General features: G+C 29.3%; 1 protein-coding gene across 1 annotated transcript; it reads left to right on the forward strand.

Moving 5' to 3' along the window:
• The first annotated feature begins 4,924 nt into the window (after positions 1-4,924).
• On the forward strand, positions 4,925-8,305 carry LOC101506508 (peroxidase 12-like). The gene is made up of 3 exons (XM_004515046.3): positions 4,925-5,211; positions 5,627-5,812; positions 7,517-8,305. Exons 1-3 carry the CDS (start codon positions 4,954-4,956, stop codon positions 8,126-8,128), a joined length of 1,056 nt encoding a protein of 351 aa, XP_004515103.1. The 5' UTR covers positions 4,925-4,953; the 3' UTR covers positions 8,129-8,305.
• The last annotated feature ends 15,098 nt before the right edge of the window (positions 8,306-23,403 follow it).

Below are 23,403 nucleotides of genomic sequence, written 5' to 3' on the forward strand. Positions count from 1 at the left end.
AATAATCAGCTCTCTCAGATCACATGAAATTGAGCTTGAATAAAATGAGCCCAAGAAAAAGAACAAGACTCTAGCCTTGAAATCCAAGCAGAAAAAGGTTCTAAAGGCAACATCAGAATCAGAGGATAGTGATTTTCAGCTTCTTGAAGCCGCGCCGTCGTCCACCTTCTTCTTTTGTTACGCAGGTGCTCACAATTGTTATGATTTTTATACAAATTAGTTATAATAAAATATTATTAATAATTGATTTTTATATCAATGTTGATGCAAGGTGTTCATGCGTCTAAACTAAATACTGAAATTTTTCTCGCAGTTTAGCATTTAATTTTTTTGTTTTTGGCCTTATAATCTTGTTAAGTGCTTGTACTTAAAATTGGCATTGCTTAGAATTGATAAATTTTCATATTTTATTGATTTACTATTGATGAATTTATTTATGTATTTGAAAATTATTCGATTTATTTTTTTGTGTGAGAGACTGATGATTTTTTAAAGAATTGAATGATGTGATTGAAATTTTGTAGTTTTTGAGACATTCAAGTATTAAATATATATTTTCATTCAATATATTTTCCCGTAAAATAAAAAATAGGTTATTATTTATGTATAACTCCTCAATCCAACCCAACCCAACCCGTTCTTGATCGGGTCGGTTCGGCTCGAGTTAAATGAAAAAATACGGATTTCGAACTTAACTCAATCCAAAGATAATCGATTGGATCGGGTATCGGGTTTTGTCAAAATCGGTCCAACCCAACCCACGTATACCCCTACTTATTTATAGTTCATGAGAGCCTTTAGTTGCACTTTAAAAACTATAGTTTTTGTGAACGAAAAACTATGTGACATGCAACTTTGATTTACAACTTATATATTTTTGTGTTGAATCTCACCAGAACGTTCTCTACAAGATGAGAACGTTCTCAACTTCATGAAGGGATAGATCAACACATGACTTTTTGCATTGGCAATGAGGAGCAACTATGCACAATCAATGGCACACATGATGGTAGCCATGAAGGAGCGCAAAGAAACCCCCAAAATATAAAATTTATCATAGTGGCACAACACATCAATGTTTTTTATTTATTTTTTATCTCTCAAATTATTTTTGTGTTATTTTAGTTCCTAAATTTTTAATTGTTTCTATTGTGTCCCTCCCCTCCATCCCTTTATATTTGTTAACGAACGACTCTTAAATTCTCCTGATCTATTAATAAATTTACAATTTGAATGATCGAAAATAAAAATTCTCAAATTTTTATATATCTTATTATCCTTATCTACATTCTACAAAATTCTTCTTTTAAAATTTTGTTTATATATATAATTTAGAGGACTTATGTGAAAGACATATTTGATGATAGGAACATATTTAATTTAGGCTAAATTACATTTGTGGTCCTTTAACTTAATTTCAGGTAACGTTTTAGTCCTTTATCTTTTTTTTTCCCGACTTGGTCCTTTATTTTAATTTTAAGTGACAATTTGATATTTTATGTTTTAAAATTTCAACAATGATATCATTTTTTATACAAAAATTCAAAAAAAAAAATTCAATCAAAACTCATAAAATTAATTATATTCGTCAATATAATACAAATTTCATCAAATTCGTAACGCAAATCTTCAAATAAACTCATATTTTCATACTTTATTTAATATTTTTAGGAATAAAGGACTAAATCGGGAAGAAAAAAAAGATAAAGGACTAAAACGTTACCTGAAATTAAATTAAAGGACCACAGATGTAATTTAACCTTTAATTTATTATGAAAGTAAAGTGATTAATATATAAAATTTTTTAAAGAATAAAATTATTATGAAAATAAGCAAAACTATTTATAAATATAGAGTAAAAGAGAGAAATGAGAAAAGGAGAATGAGAGAAGAAAACACGATTAAATCATGCTCTTTAAGATATATTCTTAAAAGATCATAACGAGTTCTATTTATACAATTTAATTCTTGTAACTTACAACTATCAAGAGTTTTTTTTTTGTCTTAAAAAATGATATAAAAACAGTTGTGAGGTCTTGAGTTTGAATTCGGGACACTCAATTTAATAATTTTGACATATTGTTATAGAGTATAAGAAGATCAACCTATTTCTAATTGTTAACTAAAGTTCAAATTATTGAACAAGTGTAATTAAACATTTATTTTACTTTCCTTTTGACGTTTCACATGCCTAGCAGCCATGAGTCCACTTGTGACTTTAGTATTTTTATGTCAAGTGTGTATAGAGAAACAAAGGGAAAGTTGTTTGGGTTTGGTTTCTGACATTGATTGTTAATTCTTTTTTCCCTCCTTTTGGCTTACTTTAGTTGGTCCTGTTGATCACAAAACTCAATCTGGACAGAATTGAATAGTCATAGTTATTTCATGAAACTCATTATGCCCCTTGTTGCTACTACTATATACCCACAACTTTTTGAATCGTGGGTAAATATTTCCAACAAACACTTTTCACCATCTCATGATCATGAGTAATATGTCTACTAAGTAATGACGTGTAAGGGTTTAATCTAATGTAAGGGTTTTAAATTTTAGTAACTCAATTTTGTAATTTGTAATATTATTAATAAATTGTTTGTTGGTAATCTATTAGATTGTATATTTTATTAGGGTTCAATGTTTTTAGATTCGATAAGAGCCTCTAAAAATATTAAGACGATCTTAAAACTATGCATTTAAAATTAATCTCATCTCATTGAACCAAACACAAAACCATTTAAAATTTATCCGTTTATATCTTTTGAACCAAACATATCTCTATTTTCATCTCATCTCTTCCATTACAACTTTCTCTCGTCTCATTTATTAAACATGTATCATTCTTTAAAAGATGTTAGTTGCAAATTTATTAAAATGATTAATGTTCTATTTAATAAAATTAAGTTATAAGTTAGTTGATAGCTAAAAAGTTAACTTATAACTGATAACCGATCATTGATGACTTATAGCTGCAAAATTAGTATATTGAAATTAAAGTATTTGGTAAATTTAGATTTCATAAATATAAAATGAAAAAAAAACATAATTATTTAATTTAGATATATTTTATTTTGGAAATATTAAAAACATTTTAAAATAAAATTTGAATTTTGGAGCAAATTCTCTTCCTCTCTCACATTTGTTCTCTCCCTCACAATTTCTTACTCTTTTGGTGTTTGTCGTTTATGAATTTTAAGGACTCAAGACAAAAACAAAATAATCAATAACTTTATAACAAATATAATTCAAAACTTGATAAAATCAAAAATTACAATTCCAAACCCTCAAGCAAATTTTCAATTACAAATAATTGGAGAATGTGGCCAGTAAAAAGGGATAAAAATCTTATTGAAAGAAAAATATGACAATAACCTTAATCAAATTGTTTTGTTTGGTAAAGGATCTTTATAAAATAAAAATGAATTTTTGAAAAAAAATTATAAAGAAGATGAAGAACTTAGCAAATAACGTGAGGGAGTGATGAATGAGATAGTTATATAATATTTTATAAAAAATAAAATTAAAATAATAAAATAAGTAGAATAACATAAAAAAAAAATTAAGTTATAAACTTAAACTTTAATTAAAATAACATCTCAAAAAATCTAAATCCATATAAAAGAATTTGTTAACCAAACATGTCAAATTTGATCCAAACAAATTTTAAGTTAATTTTATAAACTATGAATTAGTTTATTAGTATTACCAATCAGATACTAAGTTAAAATGGATATGTCCTTCTCTCAATAAGCTAGATTTGAGTAGAAAAACAACTAGATAAATAAATCTCAAAGGCCAGTCAACAATTAACAACTTATATGCACTGGACCTCACTATGTAGAATTTTCTCCAAAATGCATATGTTCAACTCTCAGCTTTATACTATTAAACTTTATAAAAAGAATAAAAAATTATATTATTAACAAATACTCTACTCTATCCTTAATTATAAATATAATTCGAGAACAAAAATGTGTCTAAATATAAGTATCATTTCAATTTATTTCGTACATTTATTATTATCTTTTAAACACACTTTTTATTAATGCTATTACTTTGTCTTAAATATAAAAAGTTAAGTTCAAAAACAAAGATTTTTTTGGAAATATTAATCCATAAAATAAATACATTAATTGGACAATTTCTATGGTACTAAGGGAGTATAGGTACTCTTAATTTTTTAATAATAAATGTGTTACTTTGCCCTATATCAGCTTCTATATATTATATATTAAAAAGACTAAGTTATTTGTACCAATGTTCTTTTGAGATTAATACCTTAAATTTAATGAATTATTTTTCTAATTTTTTATATTTTAATTAAATTAAAATCGTTATCAATCTAAAAATTCAAAACTCATTTTCTTTCTCTCGCGAAATCGCTCCACCACTAAATGAAATCAATCTCCTCCACCGTCTTTCCACCGTAGTGAAAAGAACTTTTCACCATTCTTCCACTACTTTGAGAAGATTTTTTCTTTATCTCACTCTCAATTTACGCGTGTTTACGTCGTTGTCGTCGATCACGCGTCGTCATCGTTGCGCCGTCGTTTTCCAGGTTCACATTTGATTCTTAATAAATGTTTCATCTTTGATTCTTAATGAACTTTTCGTCTTTAATTCTTAATGTAAAACAAAGTAGAAAGACGATGAAGAATGACATAGAGTGGTGTAACAGAAAAAATAAACTTAATTATTGAATATTAATTATTTTAAAATAGAACAAAAATATAAACTTAAAAATTTAATGAACTTACTCATATATAATATATCATTAGATTATTGATAATTTAATTTAATAATATAATTTAATAATATAATTTTTATGCTATAAAAATCTTATTGATTGTTGTACTAACTTTTCTTAATAGTGTGGGGGAACAACCGAAAAGCCGTCTCCTCTTTTCTATAAATAACTACCCAAACATGTAATCTTAAATCATTCTCAAACAAAAGATGGGTAAAAATAGTGCTTCCACCATTCCTTTCTATACTTTCCTCTCGATATCTTCTATTTTATTTGCTTCACACTTTCATGCCTATGAGGCACAAACCAATGTCCCAATAGTGAAGGGGTTGTCCTACTCTTTCTTTTCCAAAACATGTCCCAATCTTGAAACCATTGTGAGAACCCAACTTCAAAAAGTGTTCAAACAGGACAATGGTCAAGCTCCTGGCTTACTTCGCATTTTCTTCCACGATTGCTTTGTTCAGGTAATTAAATACAAAATAATAATAATAATAATAATAATAATAATAATAATAATAATAATAATAATAATAATAATAATAATAATATATACTAATGATAAGAAAAATATTAAAAGCTGCGAAAATAAAAAGAAAACGAGTAAATTTTTGTTTTAAAAAATGTGTAATGTTTGCATCAGTCTCCATTTATATTTTTTTTTTAGATTAACACTTATACTTAAAAAAGTACGGTGTGTTTTTAGTTTTATAAATATTTTTTTTTATGTAGTCGAACACCACAAATAAACTCATATAAACAAAGTGGATACAAACTTAGATCACCGCAAAAAATATTTTATTTAATAATATTGTTTATGAATAAAATTAACAAGAAAAAAAAAAAAAAACGTTTTCACAAAGAACTGAATTGTTGATATAGGGATGTGATGGATCAGTGCTACTAGATGGGAGCCCAGGAGAAAGGGACCAACCAGCCAATGGAGGCATGAGAACTGAAGCCTTACAGACCATTGACAACATTAGGGCTCTTGTTCATAAAGAATGTGGAAGGATCGTTTCTTGCGCAGACATTACTGTCTTGGCTGGTCGTGATGCCGTTTTTCTAGTAAACTCTTTACTCCTTTCACTTTTTCTCTACTAATTAATATTGGTCATTGATTTTGTGACCATTTTGTTGTTGTTTTGTTTTAGTTAATATAAAATTTGTTAATGTTATAATTAATTTACATATTTTTTATCAAATAGTTTATAGGATTTGAATTCGAATTATTATATATTAATATTCTTTCATTTGCCAATTGAAATATAACAATCTTTATATATATTTTATATTTATTTTAGTCTCTATCAATTCCGTACTTGAGATACTAAAAATCAAATGATCTACCAATTATAGAAACTAATTCCAACGTAAAAACATTTATAATAAAACAACAAAAATTCAAAGTAAAAACTATATAATTTTGAAGACTAGGAAATGTTGCCTGGGTAGGCGTATTTCTAGACAAACTTGTGAAAGTAAAACAACTGATATCATTTTTGTAGAAAAAATTATATATTTTTCAGGAAAAAAATATATTTAAACTGATTTTGGATTACTTTAATTTACTAGATATCTCGGTTTTCAAGATTATTATTGATCGATAAATTCTTTAGACAGTGCATCAAAATTGTGTTACTTGATTAACGATTTGTTTAAGGTTTTTTGAATGTTGTAATTTTCATAAAATAAAGATATAGTAATTCAAAATTTAATTAAAAACAAAAAAAATTTAATTACAAATAATTTTAATTATTATTTTAACTCAAATTTTTTGGAATAATTTTATATTTAATTAAAACTCTTTAACTAAAACTCATCGACTCAAACTCTTTCGTTTTGTTCAAATATTCAAAAGAAGATTGCTGGAACCCTACCCTAGAATATCTTAAAGACTTGCAAGACTTTATAGTAAACCTTTAATCATTATCTTCAAACAATTAACTTTTGTCCTTTTTTATTGAACAATTCTTTTGTCCTATACAAATCCTTAAACTTTTGATCACTCCTTTTTCCATTAAAATAATTTTATTTCACTTAATAAATAATTATACAGTACACAAGACCACCCATATGTTTATATAATATAAAGGTTATAATTATCATCAATTTTCTAACTATGCTTTTCCTAAAATAAAATATATAAACAATTTTAACACAGCTTTTTAAATATGCTTTATCTTAAAGTACGAAGCTTTTTCTAAAATACATATATATTTTACAGAGCTTTAAGAAAAGTAGATAAGGATTAAGTTAATTTTTGTTGAGACTAGAGAAAATGATGCCAATCTATCTGTCGATGAATAGTTATAAAATAAAATAAATTCAAAAGCATCTTTTACGTGTAACACCATTGACTAATATATAGCTTCGTCCTATAGGCTCAATCAAAGAGAAAAAAAAAAGTTGGTGGTATTAGATTTTGTTGTTTGTGAGAAAATTAACAACAAAGGCTAGAAATACTAGTGTGAGAATTAACATTTTATTATAAACATAAATTAAATCAATCTGTCAAAAAAAAAAAATACAAATAATTTTATACCCGTATTATCTACTCAGATAGTTCATGTTTCTGTCAACTTAATTAGAAGTTCTGTGTCAAAAATTAAATGAATACAACAATGTTAAAATTCTTGAAAAAGAGATTTATCATGATACAAATCGTATTTAAATACTCTGTCGGTGGTCAAATTTTGTGTCCGAATATATTTTCTATATATAGTTGCACATTTTTCATTAATGAGATGAGTTTAATTTTTGTTTGAACAGTCAGGAGGACCGGATTATCCAGTTCCACTAGGAAGAAAAGATGGCCTAAGCTTTAACACAAAAGGAACAAGCAATCTTCCATCACCCTTCAACACAACAACTGTAACACTCAACACATTTGCACCTAAAAACCTTGATGTTACAGACGTTGTTGCTTTATCAGGTGCACACACATTCGGTCGTGCGCACTGTGGTACATTCTTCAACAGACTTTCCCCTGTTGTGGACCCCACAATGGACAAAACTTTAGCAAAAAACCTTAAATCGACTTGTCCTAATGCAAATTCAGGTAATGTTGCGAATTTAGACATTAGAACACCGACAGTGTTTGATAACAAATATTATCTTGATTTGATGAATAAACAAGGTTTGTTTACATCTGATCAAGATTTGATTAATGATAAGAGGACAAAAGGGTTGGTTAATGACTTTGCTGTTAATCAGAATTTGTTCTTTGAGAAGTTTGTTGATGCTTTTTTAAAGGTTAGTCAGTTGGATGTTTTGACTGGAAATCAAGGTGAAATTCGTGCTAAATGTAATGTGGTAAATAGTAAGAAATCTGTTTTGGAAGATTTGGTTGAAGAGGGGATGAGATTAATTAATCAGTTTTAATTAAATTGAGGCATAGTTTGTTTTTACTTGTGTGTTGTGGTTGCCTATATGCTGGCTTTTATTTGGTGCTTTTAAATGTTTTTTTTTAATGTATGATCACTCTTGTAATAGAAACACTTGAGTGTGTACGTGAGTTTGCTATGCAAATAAAATCTTCTATTTTTCTTCTTTTACTTATTTACCGGCTTGAGTTGTGGTTAAACGTCTTGTCTCAGTGTTGAATACAAAACATTGCAATTGTATTACAGTGGTATTTATTATTTTTTCTAAGACAAAAAATTATACCGATATCCACTTTCATATGCATCCAACCACCCCATTTAAGTGGCACTCTGTGTATAATTGTGTATATTGTGACCCAACTAAGTGTTGTTACGCAGCATCAGTTCAAACTTGCATCATGTCACACGCACCAGTTATAAAAATAAACCAGCTTTATGTGCTTCTGCCAACCATTACACTGTTAAGGTGAATGAAAATGATACTTCTTATTTATTGAATGAAAATACAATAACTTATATAGAGTCATCACATTACACATGAAAATTTAATAAAAAACTGAAAGTGAACTAACTAACTAGGTGTGAAGAATTTGGAGGTTTTTAATTGGTTTTTCTTTCAAAATGGTTGTGGCGTTGTGTTCATGACTACAAAATAAAGCTATTTGGAATGAACTTGTTTTTAAATATGGAAATTTGTAAAATTGGTTGTGTGCCTTAGCAGGGTGTTGTGTGCGAAGGACCTATTTGGTGGTTTTGGGATTTGGAAATATGTCTCATTTTGATTGGTTTAAAGATCTTTGGAAACAGAGGTTGGGTGATGGTAGTAGTATTATGTTTTGGCATGGTAAGGTTGAGGTGCAGGCTGCTTTCTTGGGAGGCAGAGCTTGAGAAGGAATGAGTTTACTATAGGTATTTCACACATGCCTAGTTGATTTCTAAGCTTAAGAAAACATTCAATACTCAATGGCTTAGTCAATAAGTGAGCCACTTGATCTTTTGACCAATTCAGCTTTAACAAATTCTCTAAAACAGTGATATCTCACATTAATATGATTGTTTATTCCATGGAGAATTTGATTCATTGATAACTTTATTGTTGAGATATTATCACATAAGATGATTGTGATATTGCTATCTTCGTGTGTCTGTTACAACTCCTTTAGAATTTTCTTCATCTAAACTGTTTGACATGTTTCTGCTACAAACTCGGCTTCAATTGTGGATAGAGTAACATAAATTTCTTTTTAGATGACCAAACAATTGCACTACTGCTCAATACAAACATAGTCTGAAGTACTTCTCCTATCATCAACATTCCATCCTCTCTTGTAGATGATTTCAAAATTCACAGTTCCCTGTAGGTACCTTATTATTCTCTTTGAAGCTTGTAGATAAGGTTAAGTGATATTACTTATGTATCTTCTTATCAGATTCATGCCAAGTCTAGTCATTGTCCTGTAGGTACCTTTCTTCATCTAAACTGTTTGACATGTTTCTGCTACAAACTCGGCTTCAATTGTGGATAGAGTAACATAAATTTCTTTTTAGATGACCAAACAATTGCACCACTGCTCAATACAAACACAGTCTGAAGTACTTCTCCTATCATCAACATTTCATCCTTTCTTGTAGATGATTCCAAAATTCACAGTTCCATGTAGGTACCTTATTATTCTCTTTGAAGCTTGTAGATAAGGTTAAGTGATATTACTTATGTATCTTCTTATCAGATTCATGCCAAGTCTAGTCATTGTCATGTACACAAGACTTCAAACCAATTTTTTATAATTATTTCATCCACCTTTTCTCCTTGCTCATCCTTCCTTAACTTAGAACTAGGAATCATAGGCGCATTTACTATATTATTATTATACTTGTCAAATCCTTATAATATTTCCACAATATATTATTTCCTTTGACTTATATACACACCTTCATATCCTTGATTGACTTCAATTTCAAGGAAATAATTCATTTTTTAAGTCAATCACGACAAATTCCTTTTTCATTGAATTGAATTTCTGAATTCACGAGTCATTTCTTCATCATTGCTAGTATACATTAAGTCATCTACATATATTCTTACAATTAGAATTCCACATTTTCTGCCAAGCTTCAGAAATAAGGTTTGTTAATTTTTGCTAGCTTGAAAGTCTTCTTGTATGAAATATGCTTCAATTCGATTCAGCCAAACTCTGGGAGCTTGTTTTAAGCCATATAAGGCCTTGTGCAACTTGTAGACTTTATCTTCATTGCCCTTCTTCACATAACCCTTTGGTTGTTCCATATAGACTTCTTTTGACAAATTTCTATATAGAAATGTTGACTTTACATCAAGGTGATATAAGTTCCAATCTTTTTGAGCTGTAAAAGTAATGTCATTCTTATGGTATCTAATCTGCTGATAGGAGCAAAAGATTTTATGTAATCAATACCATATTTTTGTTCATACCATTTTACCACCAGCCTTGCTTTGTACTTGTCTACATGTCCAAGCTCATTGAGCTTAGTCTTGTAAATCCATTTGACACCTGTCTTCTTTAATCCCCGCAAGTCAATCAATTCCCATGTCTTGTCTTGTTCTTTTCAATGGAAACTATCTCAACATCAATGGTTTGTCTCCATTCAGCATTTTTCACTGCAATTTCATAGCTTTTTTGAGCATGCATTATCAATTCATGCCATGTTAGCTTCTTCATCTGAAAGTCCTTAACGACTTTTATAATCATCAAGCTAACCTAGAGGTCTTCTGTTTCTACCTTCATTATTATCTATCTCTAGTGCATGTTCAATCTCCTCTACACTGCTCCCACTATACTCTTTTGTATCCATGACTTGATCATTTTCACCCCAATCTAAGTCCACGTCAATTTCTTCTTTGTACTTGTTGTCCCAGTTCCATTGTTCAACTTCTTAAAAAATTACATCCCTACTAATTATAATCTTTTGTCCAGCATGATCAAATATCTTATATGAAGGTACAAACACGAGAACGGCGTTGAATTGTGTTTTACTGAGTTGATAATTTTTTCATTATTTGATTAAACTGGTTCGGACTTGATGATTTAAATGGAGTAGAAGCAATAACAAAACTAAGGAGTGCAGGAAGAAAGTGATACAAGTAATTTAGTCTGGTTCACCACTAACTTGGCTACATCAAGTCCCTTCACTCAAAAGGATTTAATCAACTAATTCAACAGCTTGAATTACAAAAAACATTTGACCCACCAAGCCAGTCTTCTCAAACAGTCTGTCAACCCCAGACTTTTGAGGAACACACACCTTGACTCTACCATCCAAGTCTTCTCCATACAATATGAAAATCCTAGATTGTTGAAGGCACACTAACACCACTATCAGATTTGAATACAAGGGTTTGGACTTTAAGTAGTTACTTCTAACAAGCTGGTTATAACAATGACTATCGCGCTATAAAAAAAACACTCAGAAAATATTTCTCATTCAAACAAGTGTATCTTTCTTTAAAATATTTCTCATTCGAACAAGTTCTTCTACTCTTTTCTGATTTTTTGATGATTTTCATTTTTTGCCTTGAGTACCTATTTGTAGATAAAACTAGGGCTTCAATTTAGTCCTTATAATTATGAATTGCATTTTTATTCCTAGCTTGATCAACAATGATCTAATTCAAAAATACTTCTAAGCAAGATGCTTTTTGATAATATGTTATTTAATCCTTCTAGATTGATTATGTTCTTATTTTATTTAGATTGAGTTTGTTAATTCTTCAAATTGATACTATTTTCATTTTGTTAAGATTGAGTTTGTAAATTCTTTAAATTGATACTGTTTGTATTTTGTTAAGATTCCTTTTGCAAATTCTTCAAATGAAACTTTCATCCTATTGTTTGCTTTGATCTGAGCGGAAACATAGTATTGTACCGGTTCTTGAACTTTCATAAGTAGGAATGTGACTAAGTCCAATTCAGTATTTTGTCCTTTGTCAAAATCTAAATCATATTTTTTCAAATAATAAATGTATCTTCCTGTGAGTGTTTCTTCTTGTAAACAATTTTTGATCATATCTTTTTGTAAATAATTTATATCTTTTTGTGATGAATCTTGATCAAATCTTCTAGTAAATAATTCATATCTTCTTGTAGATAAATCTTGATCAAATCTTCTTGTAAATAATTCATATTTTCTTGTGATAAATCTTGATCAAATCTTCTTGTAATAAATCTTGATCAAATCTTCTTGTAAATAATTTATATCTTCTTGTAGATAAATCTTGATCAAATCTTTTTGTAAATAATTCATATATTCTTGTAATAAATCTTGATCAAATATTTATGTCAACTTGGTCAAATATTTTCTTCAATTATAAATCTGAATCATATCTTATTTTAGATTGTCTTCAAAAACACGAATCTTCTTTCATGCTTTGTGAAGTCAAATATATTGTTCTCATAAAATACTTTTGTTTACATCAAAACTCTAAGTATAAAACCAACTTGGTTCCAACACAATTATTCATCAGTTACTCCAAGTAAGACACACTTTCAACACTTGCTTTCATGCTTTATTCTCTTAGCATCTAGGACATGAACATGGCCAATGTAGCCAAACACCTTAAAGTGTGATAATGAAGGTTTGCTACTACTTCAAGCTTCTTATTGAGTCTTATCTTTCACAAGCAAGGTAGGAGACCTATTCAAAACATAGATTGTCTAGTAAACTGCTTCTAGCAATTGTTTTTTTCTTTGAAACTCCATTTTCACATAACTGAGATCTCACCATATTTATAATTGTTATATTCTTTCTCTCTGCTACCCCATTTTGTTGAGGGATATATGTAGTGGTAAGTTGACTTTTTATTCCATAATCTTGGCAAAACTTATTGAATTCATATGAAGTGAATATCCCCTTGTATTAGTTTTAAGACACTTGATCTTTAAATCAGTCTCCTTTTCAACCATACTTTTAAAACTTTCTAGTGAAGTGGTCTATAAAGCGCAATAATTACCTCTTGTTGTTGTTTGAAGAAGGTGTGATAGGTTCACAAATATCAGCATGAATTAAAGCTAACTTATTGTTGGCTCTCCACTAGCTTTGCTTTAGAATTTAGTCCGTATGTTATTTTCCCCCATACAAGCTCCACACCATTTGATTGAATTAGACAAATGTGGAAATCATTTCACTTATATTTATTCTCTAGTATCTTCAATCCTATTAGACTGAAGTGTTGATATCTACAATGCCATAGATATGACAAATCATCGCTTGTAGTTTGGAAACAAACATCACTGGATTGGGAGACAAACTATGCAAGAAATTTGAACATTCTATTTTTGACAATACCAATTTCCAGAATCAACCCCTTTTTAGGATGACATATCTTACATTTTCCAAATTCAAACACTACACTCAGACTCCTTTCTTGCAATTGTCCTATACTCAATAGATTATTCTTGACATATGAGATAAGCTAAGGTACACCATTCAACTTAAGCTTAACATTTCCCTTTCTTACCACCTGCATTCTTGAATTATTGCCAAGTTTCATGACTTGATTAAACGTCTCATCTAACTTGATAAACCATATTTTATTTCCACTCATGTGATTAGAACAACCAAAATGCAAGAGCAAAGTATCATCTTTATCATTTTCCTGAAATTCAGCATGAATCATAAGCAACATGGTTTGATCTTCAATAAGCTTTGCATAATATGCTTCCTTATTCCAATTCAGGGATATATTCTTGAAATGACCAAGTTTAGGACACTTGAACATTTAATTGTATCACAATTCACTCTTCCTTTTCCTTTCCTTACCTATTGCACCCCTTTGCCAGTTTAGGAAACAATTTTCAAAGCATGCTCCTTACCACGAGGCTTGTGAAATTTTTGTTCGTGAACAATCAAAGAACTATGAAGTTCATCAAGGGAGAGAGTATTTGTATTCTTAGATTCTTAAATAGCATAAACAATGTAGTTGAAATTTTTAGATAAGAATATGATAATCTTTTCAACAATGGTGACATCTTGCATCTCTTTAATGTGAATTATCATCTTGTTTGCAATAACCATAACACAAGATAAGTAATTAGTAATTGACTCACTAGTCTTCATCTCCAAAGTCACAAAATCTTTCCTCAACTCCGAAAGAATTGAACGTTTGGCTCGTGCGTTTCCGTGATACTTACGCTTCATAAAATCGTAGATTCTTTTGGAGGTGTTTTTTTTTTGGCATAATAGTTTCCAAATTGGTTAATCAATAGCTTGAAACAAGTACTTCTTGGCTTTCAAATCTTTAAGCTTCGCTCCTTAATTTTTAAATTGTCCATATTTTAGCGAAAGACATAATTAATAACTTATTCGCTAAAATAACACTATATTCGCTAAAAGACACAATTAATAACTAATGCACATTAACATTGTTATGCAATGTTGTACATACCCTGTAACATTATGCTTTTTCGAGACATAAACTAATGAAATTATAAATATAAAGATACATATTCAAAGATACAAATCAACCAAAATGCACAAATCATATTTGTTAGATTATATGTCAATGCATGATTACAGAATATCACCACCCTGTAGAGCAAAGAGTCCCACCATTGGACAAATGCTCTACAGAGTTTCACGTTCAGTACCCCACCATTGAATATTTTTCTAAATCACATTGTCTTTGCAATGAACTGTCGTCACATACTCGTGACTAGGTTCAGGCCACCAATGCATGTATGAATGTCATCATCTTAGTTAGTAGCAAAATAAATCACTCAACCAGAGCGTCTAAAATCATTCAACTTTGTCCTAAATCAACTTGGTTTAGACACAAAGTCATCACCTTTAATAACCACGACATGTCAAACACAACCATTATAACAACATATCATATTACGTTTATTTTCCACAATTTGAACATGTCAAACACAACCATTATAACAATGTATCATATAACAACTATTTTGAAGATAGCACACAAACAGAACCAATACACAACATCAAAGTACATTTATATCACATATAAGTCAAGTAGGAAAATGAATGGAGTGATGACATTACCGTTATGAGTGTCGTTATTAAGGTTCATATGTAGCGGTCTTTGCTCCAAAAAAATTACAACTTCACAAATTAATTTACTACTCACTTAGTGTCAAAACTCATATATCCCTAATTCATATTAAAGATTTGGTGTTGGCTTAAGGTGAAAGATAAACAATTTCTTTATATTTTAAAAGATATCAATTCTCTCAAATTTGCAAGCACACAAACAAGTAACAATAAAAAGATATTGAGTCTATATTTGACACAAGTGACTCATAGCAAATTCAATAAAATAAAGGAAATATGTAATTTTTTAAATATTTATTTTGGACTAAAATTCTAATATAAGAAACATCAAGAATCTCTAAGACTTCCTTAGTTCACTTCCAAAAATTTAATAATAAAAATTAACGACACTTCAACACAAAATTTATTTTAATTATTACAAAACAAATTAACAACTCTATCGTAAAATTGTTTTTTATTTTATAAATCAACACAACATCCACACAATTGTCTAATAAAAATCACAATTTTAATATTCTTAAAAAATAATTATGACAACAACTTTCAACCAATTTATTATTTCCCAAAAACAGTGTTATTATTAACATCAATAAAGTTGCTAAAAGTTTCTTCAACACTCAAACTATCACAATATAAAATTTTAACCAAATAAAAATTGAGTTTTTAGGCAATAACTACTTCTATTGATTAAAACACAATCTAGTCTTTATAACGACTTTTACCAGATGAAAATTAATTTTTGACATAGATAAACGTTTTCTCTAATCAAAATATGTTTTATATCAATATCATAAGAAAATCAAGATCACTTCTAAGAAAATAAATTGCATATCACAATTTTACTTTTAAAATTAAAAATAATTTTCCTACACTATAATAATAATAATATCAAACACCATTTTTAAAATTATCTATCATCATAAAGTCATTTACTAAAATCAATTTTTTTGACTATTAACAACAATAACAACTTTACCATAAAGATCAATTTATTTTTTTCAAAAGATCAAGAAAGGATTTTGTTTTACTAACAAAGAAAAATAGTTAGACAAAGTTAATATGATCATCATTAAAGAGTTTTGACTTGAATGGATGAATCACTAACTCTTTTAGAGATTTTCTTGAATTTCTTCCTTTTTTTTTCTCCTAAACATTTTCTAATTTCTTTCTTTCTCACATAGAAGTTGTTATGAGTAGTTAGATTGAGAAAGAGAGGTATCCGTTTTTTTTTTTCTATCACTATAGTTGGTTAGATGGAAAACATGTTGTTTTCAATCGAAGCCTATTAAAAACCTAAATATTAACTTCATATTAGACACATATATACTTTTTAAAAATAATAATTGAATGAAAATATAATAATAATAATAGTAACAACCATATAAAAAATTATCGAAATAAAATAAAAATATATTTAACACATTACTAATAATAATAAATAAATAAAAATGAGAGTCTTTTGTATCCGTCCATTTTACTATTCCAAACCAACCTTATGAAAACAACTAACATTCAGAAATTTTTGGGTGCAATTCAAGCGTTAAATGAAGTCACATGCTCTTGGGATCTAATTTCGCAGTATACTCCTCAATAGTTGTAATCAGAATCGCTTTGGAAATGGTTCCTCGTTCACTTCATATGTAAAAGGCGGATGGGTCATGTTATTCTACCACCTGTTGGGCAGTCCTCGTTTTCTCCTGGTACGCTTCTTCTCCAAATAGGTGGTGTACCTTTAAAGACATTCTGATGTTATATTAAGACATGGTGTAAGTAGATAATTAGTAAGATATGAGTGATTTTATGAATGATCATACTTGTGGGGTGAACTTTGTTGCATATTTTAAATGTGATGTGCAATAGTCTACATAGTCTAAAACAAATAATAAAGTGAAAGTAAAGTATCATCACCACCAGAATAGATTATGTTACCTATTTCAATACTTTTGTAAACAAATAATTTATGTGTTATAAAAAAAGAAGAACACATGTTTGAGTAACAACTTTTAAGGTGATTTTATGATTAACAATGCAAAGTAAGAGACACGGGTTGTAATTTCAAATGATAAAAGGTAATTAAGGATTTAACTTAGTATAGTACCTCAATCTTGTTCGGCCAGTTAAATTATATTCATAATATATCAATTTTTATGTTGTCTTTATTTTATTTATATTTATGAAATCTTTAATATATATATATATATATATATATATATATATATATATATATATATATATATATAATTATGCATTCATAATTATTAACACACAAAAAATTACAATTTTAAACAAATCAACTGTTATTTGTTGTTTTGTTCTCTATTGCTGCACTTGTCTTGGTGATGCACTATCCTGCCGGATGTACTAACCTTACTTTATAGCTAACTACATAATTATATAAGTTAAAGTGTTGTAACTAATTTGTTGTAACTCATTGTAAAATTGATAATTTTATAACTAAAGGTTTGATACAAAATATGGCAAAAATGATATGTAATAAATTAATTAATGAAAAAGCAATTTCATTTGTCCTTAGCCATTATCCACATGATACAAATCAGAGACATGAGTTTGAAACAGAAAAAAAAACTAAAAGACAAATGTAGTTGAATCATGCACAAATTTACCAAATCTGCAAATAAAAAATGCTCTTTAGCCCAACAAACCAACTATGTCCAGCAGATGAACATAATCAGATAAAAACAAATAGGCTAAAACCATGTGGATCAGATGTGCAGAAAAAAAAATCAGATTATGAGCAAAAGAAACTGAAATTAATAGGGAAGCAAAGGCAGAAAAAGAAAGCAATTAAACATTTGAAGAAAAAAAAAAAACTCTATCAATACATCTTCATTTGTTTTCAAAAAGAGATCTGAGATTAACTCTGCTTATATAGAAAAGAAACACATACAAAGAATGAGAAAGGGAAAGAAATCAGAGAGAGATTCAGTAACAAACATAAAATGTCAAGGTATTTTTTTTCTTCTCCTCTACAATAAATCTGTTGTTCTATATCTTCATCATACAATCACACTTTTGTTTTAAAAAAATATATAGATTTTTTTTTGTAAGAGCAAAGATTAAGATAACATAATGAACGAAACATAGAAAAATAAGACTAAAAATTCGAACATGTGATGATGTTGTCCTTGTTGTCGTTTCTTTGTTCTTCTTAATTTTCTCTTTATTTTTTGCCTCTATGTTATGTCAGCAAGTGGCTACCTCCCTTAAATTGTAACGTGGCCATCTCCCTTAAAATGAAACTAAAGTTTTAAGTTTTATGTTTTAATCTTTTTTTATTTTTAAGTTAAGTTGGACTTGGATTCTAATCAAAAATTATTTTTAAGTTAAGTTGGGCTTGGGTTCTAATCAAAAAAACAAAAATCTGTTCATATAAATTCATAAAATAAAAAAAAAAATAAACAAGCAAATATTTCATTAAACATTAACTAAATGTGACATTTTTTTTTAATCTTTGAGTTATTAGGACACAAGTTGCGACAATTTGATGGTTCTAAATCTTATCTTAATAGATAAATTAATAAATTTAACTCATAAACAAATTAATAAATAAAAATTATTATTAAAGGTTAACTAGAAATTACATCTTTTAATCCATGAGTAGCAGAACATAATTTATACAACCTGATAATTCTAAAACTTATTTTTATAAATAAATAAATATAAAATCAACTTTTTAAATTTGATTAATTACATGTAATTTTTTTAATTTTTGAGTTGTTGAGACACAAGTTTGAAGTTGTACTACTTAGTGGTTTTAAAACTCAATTTTAAAATAAAAAATGATATAAAATATTCTTAAAAAGATTAACTAGATGAGACATCTTTTTATTCTGAGTTTTTGATATACGAGTTGTACAGCTTGATAGTCCTAAAACTCGCATAAAAAAATAATTTTTCAAGTTAAACAAGCTCATTCCATTTTCTCATCAAAATATATATATTTTTTTATAACAAAACAAATTTTCTTTAAAAAAACAATCAACGGATCCGCATTTACTAACCAAGAACTACATACCTTTGATTTCTCAATCGCACTAGGAGATACGTAGGAGCAAGATCATATTCTTGTCAAGCACATTAATAAAAAAATATTTTTTGTCCTTTATTTCTTAAGCATACATTTATTCCAAAATCATATTAAAAAATAAAAATAATTGTTATTCATATTTAATAATAAGGAGAAATAAATATACTTAAGTTAATATTAATCTTGCACAATTAATTATAGGTAAGCGTATTTTAACGGATGTCGTTGGATGCTAATACCTTCTCTATGCATAATCGACTCTCGAACTCAAAATTTGGTTTCAAAGACCATTTTTTATTTTTATTGTTTCTATTTTTAAGGTTTTCCCAATACTTTCCCTATTTTAAAATAAATTTTGATGGTGACTCCATTGAATTCAAGAAACACTCGAAATTTTAGGCCAACAATTGAAAGATCATCAAGTTTTCCGTGTTTGTTAATTCATGTTCAAAGTAATTGTGTATTTTAACTCCTTTTGTTCTCCCCAAGGCTATAAGGATAACTAATTAGGGCGCATGTATTTCAATTCCATACTTATTATCAATAAATGCATTTTGAATTCTCCAACTGTTTTTGTTTTTTTCTTTTCTTTTTTTAGAAATCTTTATTCATATTGTCTTGTTCCTTTTCTTATTAATTTAAACAATGTAGAGGTGAAAATGAACTTGTTGAAAATAACAACGCTATAACTCCTTTTTGTAATTTTGAACTCCCAATTAATCACGCTGATGAGGATTGTGAAGACGATTGTGAGCCTCCCCTAGAACTAGAAAGGCTAATGGAAAATGAAGCTAAGATAATCCAGCCATATCAAGAACCTGTTGAGGTGATCAATTTAGGGACTGAATATGATAAGAAAGAAATTAAAATTTGTATGTCTATGAAAGAAAGTGAACGAGAAAAGTTGATTAAACTTTTATCTGACTATGTGGACGTTTTTGCATGGTCATATCAGGATAGGCCTGGGCTAGATACTAACATAGTTGAACACAAGCTACCACTCAAACTTGAATGTGCTCCAATTAAACAACAACTAAGGAGGATGAGCCCTAGTATGTCACTTAAAATTAGAGAAGAGATCAAGAAGCAATTTGATGTTGGTTTCTTAGTAGTGGCAAAATACCCTCAATGGGTGGCTAATATTGTCTCAATTCCAAAGAAAGATGGAAAGGCTCGAATGTGCGTTGATTATCGGGATTTAAATAAAGCTAGTACTAAAGACAATTTTCCTTTGCCTCATATTGATGTCCTAGTAGATAGCACTGCTCAATATTCTCTTTTCTCCTTCATGGATGGTTTCTTAAGGTATAATCAAATCAAGATGGCTCCCGAAGATATGGAGAAAATTACATTCATTACACAATGGGGGACGTTCTATTATAAAATGATGTCATTTGGATTGAAGAATGCGGGGGCAATCTATCAAAGAGCAATGGTAACTTTGTTTCATGACACGATGCATAAGGAGATAGAGGTTTACGTGGACGATATGATTGCAAAATATTGGACCGAAGAAGACCATGTTGTTAACCTTCAAAAATTATTTGTGCGATTAAGAAAATTTAGACTCCGTTTAAACCCTGCTAAATGCACTTTTGGTGTGAGATCAGACAAGTTACTTGGGTTCATTGTGAGTCAAAAAGGAATAAAGGTGGACTCATATAAAGTAAGAGCAATACAAGAAATATTGGCTCCACGCACTGAAAAATAAGTTTGTGGCTTTTTGGGTAGATTGAACTACATTGTCAAGTTCATATCACATCTAACCGCTACATGCGAGCCAATTTTCAAGTTGTTGCGCAAAGGCCAAAATGTTGAATGGGATGAGAATTGTTAAAAAGCTTTCGAAAAGATTAAACAATACTTGTCAAAACCTCCAATCTCAATGCCTCATGTTCCTGGAAAACCACTTATTATGTACTTAATAGTACTTGACGAGTCAATGAGTTGTGTACTAATGCAACATGATGAATCTGGTAAGAAAGATCATGTTATTTATTATTTGAGCAAAAAGTTCACCAGTTGTAAAACAAGGTATTCACTGCTTGAACGAACATGTTGCGCATTAGCATGGGCTGCTCGTAGTTTGAGGCAATACATGTTATGACATACAACTTGGTTGGTGTCTAAAATGGACTCAATTAAGTATATCTTTGAGAAACCTGCTCTTACTGGAAGTATATCCCGTTGGCATATGTTGTTATCAGAATACGACTTGGTGTATGTTACACAGAAGGCTATCAAAGGAAGCGCACTAACAAAGTATTTGACCCAACAACCTGTAGAAGATTATCAATCAATGTAGTGTGAATTCTTCGATGAAGGTATAATGACTTTATTTGAAGAGATTGAATCATCTGATAATGAAAAATGGACGTTGGTGTTCGATGGTGCTTCGAATGCATTAGGGCATGGAGTTGGAGCAATTTTGATTTCCCCAGAAAACCAGTTCACTCCATTTACGGCTAGATTGTGTTTTAATTGCACAAACAATATTGTAGAATATGAGGCATGTGTCATGGCCATTAAAGCAGCCATTGAATCAAAGGTGAAAATTCTTAAGGTATATGGAGACTCATTTTTTGTCATTCATCAAACAAAAGGATAGTGGGAAATTCGAGATTCTAAATTGATTATGTATCATATGCATATCAAAGAATTGGTAGAACATTTCGAACATATCACTTTTCACCATATTCCTCAAGAAAGAAACCAATTGGCCCACACCCTGGTCACATTGTCATTAATGTTCAAAATAAGAGTCGGTCAGGATGTGTCGTTCATAAAAATTCAACAAAAGGAAAAGCCAGCATATTGATTATCGATAAAACAAGAGTCTGATGGCAAGCCATGGTTTGATGATATCAAATCATATGTTAAGAATAAGGAATATTCGTTGGGTATTTCAGTGAACGACAAGAGGGTTTTAAGGAGGTTGTCAATGAACTTCATCCTAAATGGTGATGTACTTTATAAGAAAAATCATGATATGGTTCTCCTCAAATGTATGGATAAAACGGAAGCGGAGAAAATCATTCAAGAGGTTCACGAAGGTTCTTTTGGAACTCATGCAAATGCGCACGCAATTGCAAGAAAAATCTTAAGGATTGACTACTATTGATTGACCAGGGAGTCTAATTGCTTTAGTTACGTAAAGAAATGTCAAATCCATGTTGATAAACATGTGTTGCCCACCTCTTTGAATGTTTTTACATCACTATGTCGTTTTCAATGTGGGGGTGGATGTTATTGGACTCATTGAGCCTAAGGCTTCAAGGCTCGTTGGTTACCGATTTATCCTAGTAGCTATTGATTATTTCACAAAATGGGTTGAAGTCGTTTCTTATGTCAATGTGATGAGAAATGTAGTTGTCAGATTCATCAAAAAAGAATTGATTTGTCAATATAGCTTGCCAAATAAGATAATCATTGATAATGCGACCAATCTGAATAATAAAATGAAGGAGTTGTGTGATTGTTTTAAAATTCAGCACTATAATTCTTCGTCATATCATCCAAAAATAAATGGGATTGTAGAAGTAGCAAATAAGAATATCAAGAAGATTGTACAAAAGATGGTGGAGACATATAAGGATTGGTATGAAATGATTCCCTTTGCATTACATGGCTATAAAACCTTTGTTCGCACCTCAATAAGGGCAACTTATTTCTCATTAGTGTATGGAATGGGAGCGATACTTCTCATTGAAGTTGAAATTCCCTTGGTCAGAGTCTTGATGGAAACAAAACTAGAAAAGGTAGAGCGAGTTCAATTACGATATGACCAATTGAATCTCATATAAGAAAAAAGAATGATAGCTCTGTGTCATGGTCAGCAATATCAAAAAAGACTTAAAAAAGCATACGAGAAAAAAAGTTGTCCTCGAGAGTTTCAAGAAGGGGACTTAGTGTTAAAGAAAATATTGCCCATAAAAAAGGATTCTTAATAGACTTCGAATTACAAGGGACCATATGTTGTGAAAAAAGATTTCTCAGGGGGAGCTCTAATACTCGCAGAAATGGATGGAGGGGAATTTCCACTTCCAGTAAATTCAGATGTAGTCAAAAAATATTATGCTTGAAATTTTTTTGAAAAAACGGCTTTGTAGGTTGAAAACCTAAAAAGGCGACCTAGGAAAAAATTAGAGCATCCAAATGGATTGAAAACTTGGAAGAGC

Source organism: Cicer arietinum, chromosome 8 (assembly GCF_000331145.2).
Source record: "Cicer arietinum cultivar CDC Frontier isolate Library 1 chromosome 8, Cicar.CDCFrontier_v2.0, whole genome shotgun sequence".
NCBI classification, from domain to species: Eukaryota; Viridiplantae; Streptophyta; class Magnoliopsida; order Fabales; family Fabaceae; genus Cicer; species Cicer arietinum.

Excerpts from the sequence above, each read along its gene's own strand:
- LOC101506508 (XM_004515046.3), top strand. The coding sequence starts at position 4,954 with ATGGGTAAAAATAGTGCTTCCACCATTCCTTTCTATACTTTCCTCTCG. Across the intron at positions 5,212-5,626 it reads TCCACGATTGCTTTGTTCAG|GGATGTGATGGATCAGTGCT; the intron begins GTAATTAAATAC and ends TTGTTGATATAG. Across the intron at positions 5,813-7,516 it reads GTCGTGATGCCGTTTTTCTA|TCAGGAGGACCGGATTATCC; the intron begins GTAAACTCTTTA and ends TTGTTTGAACAG.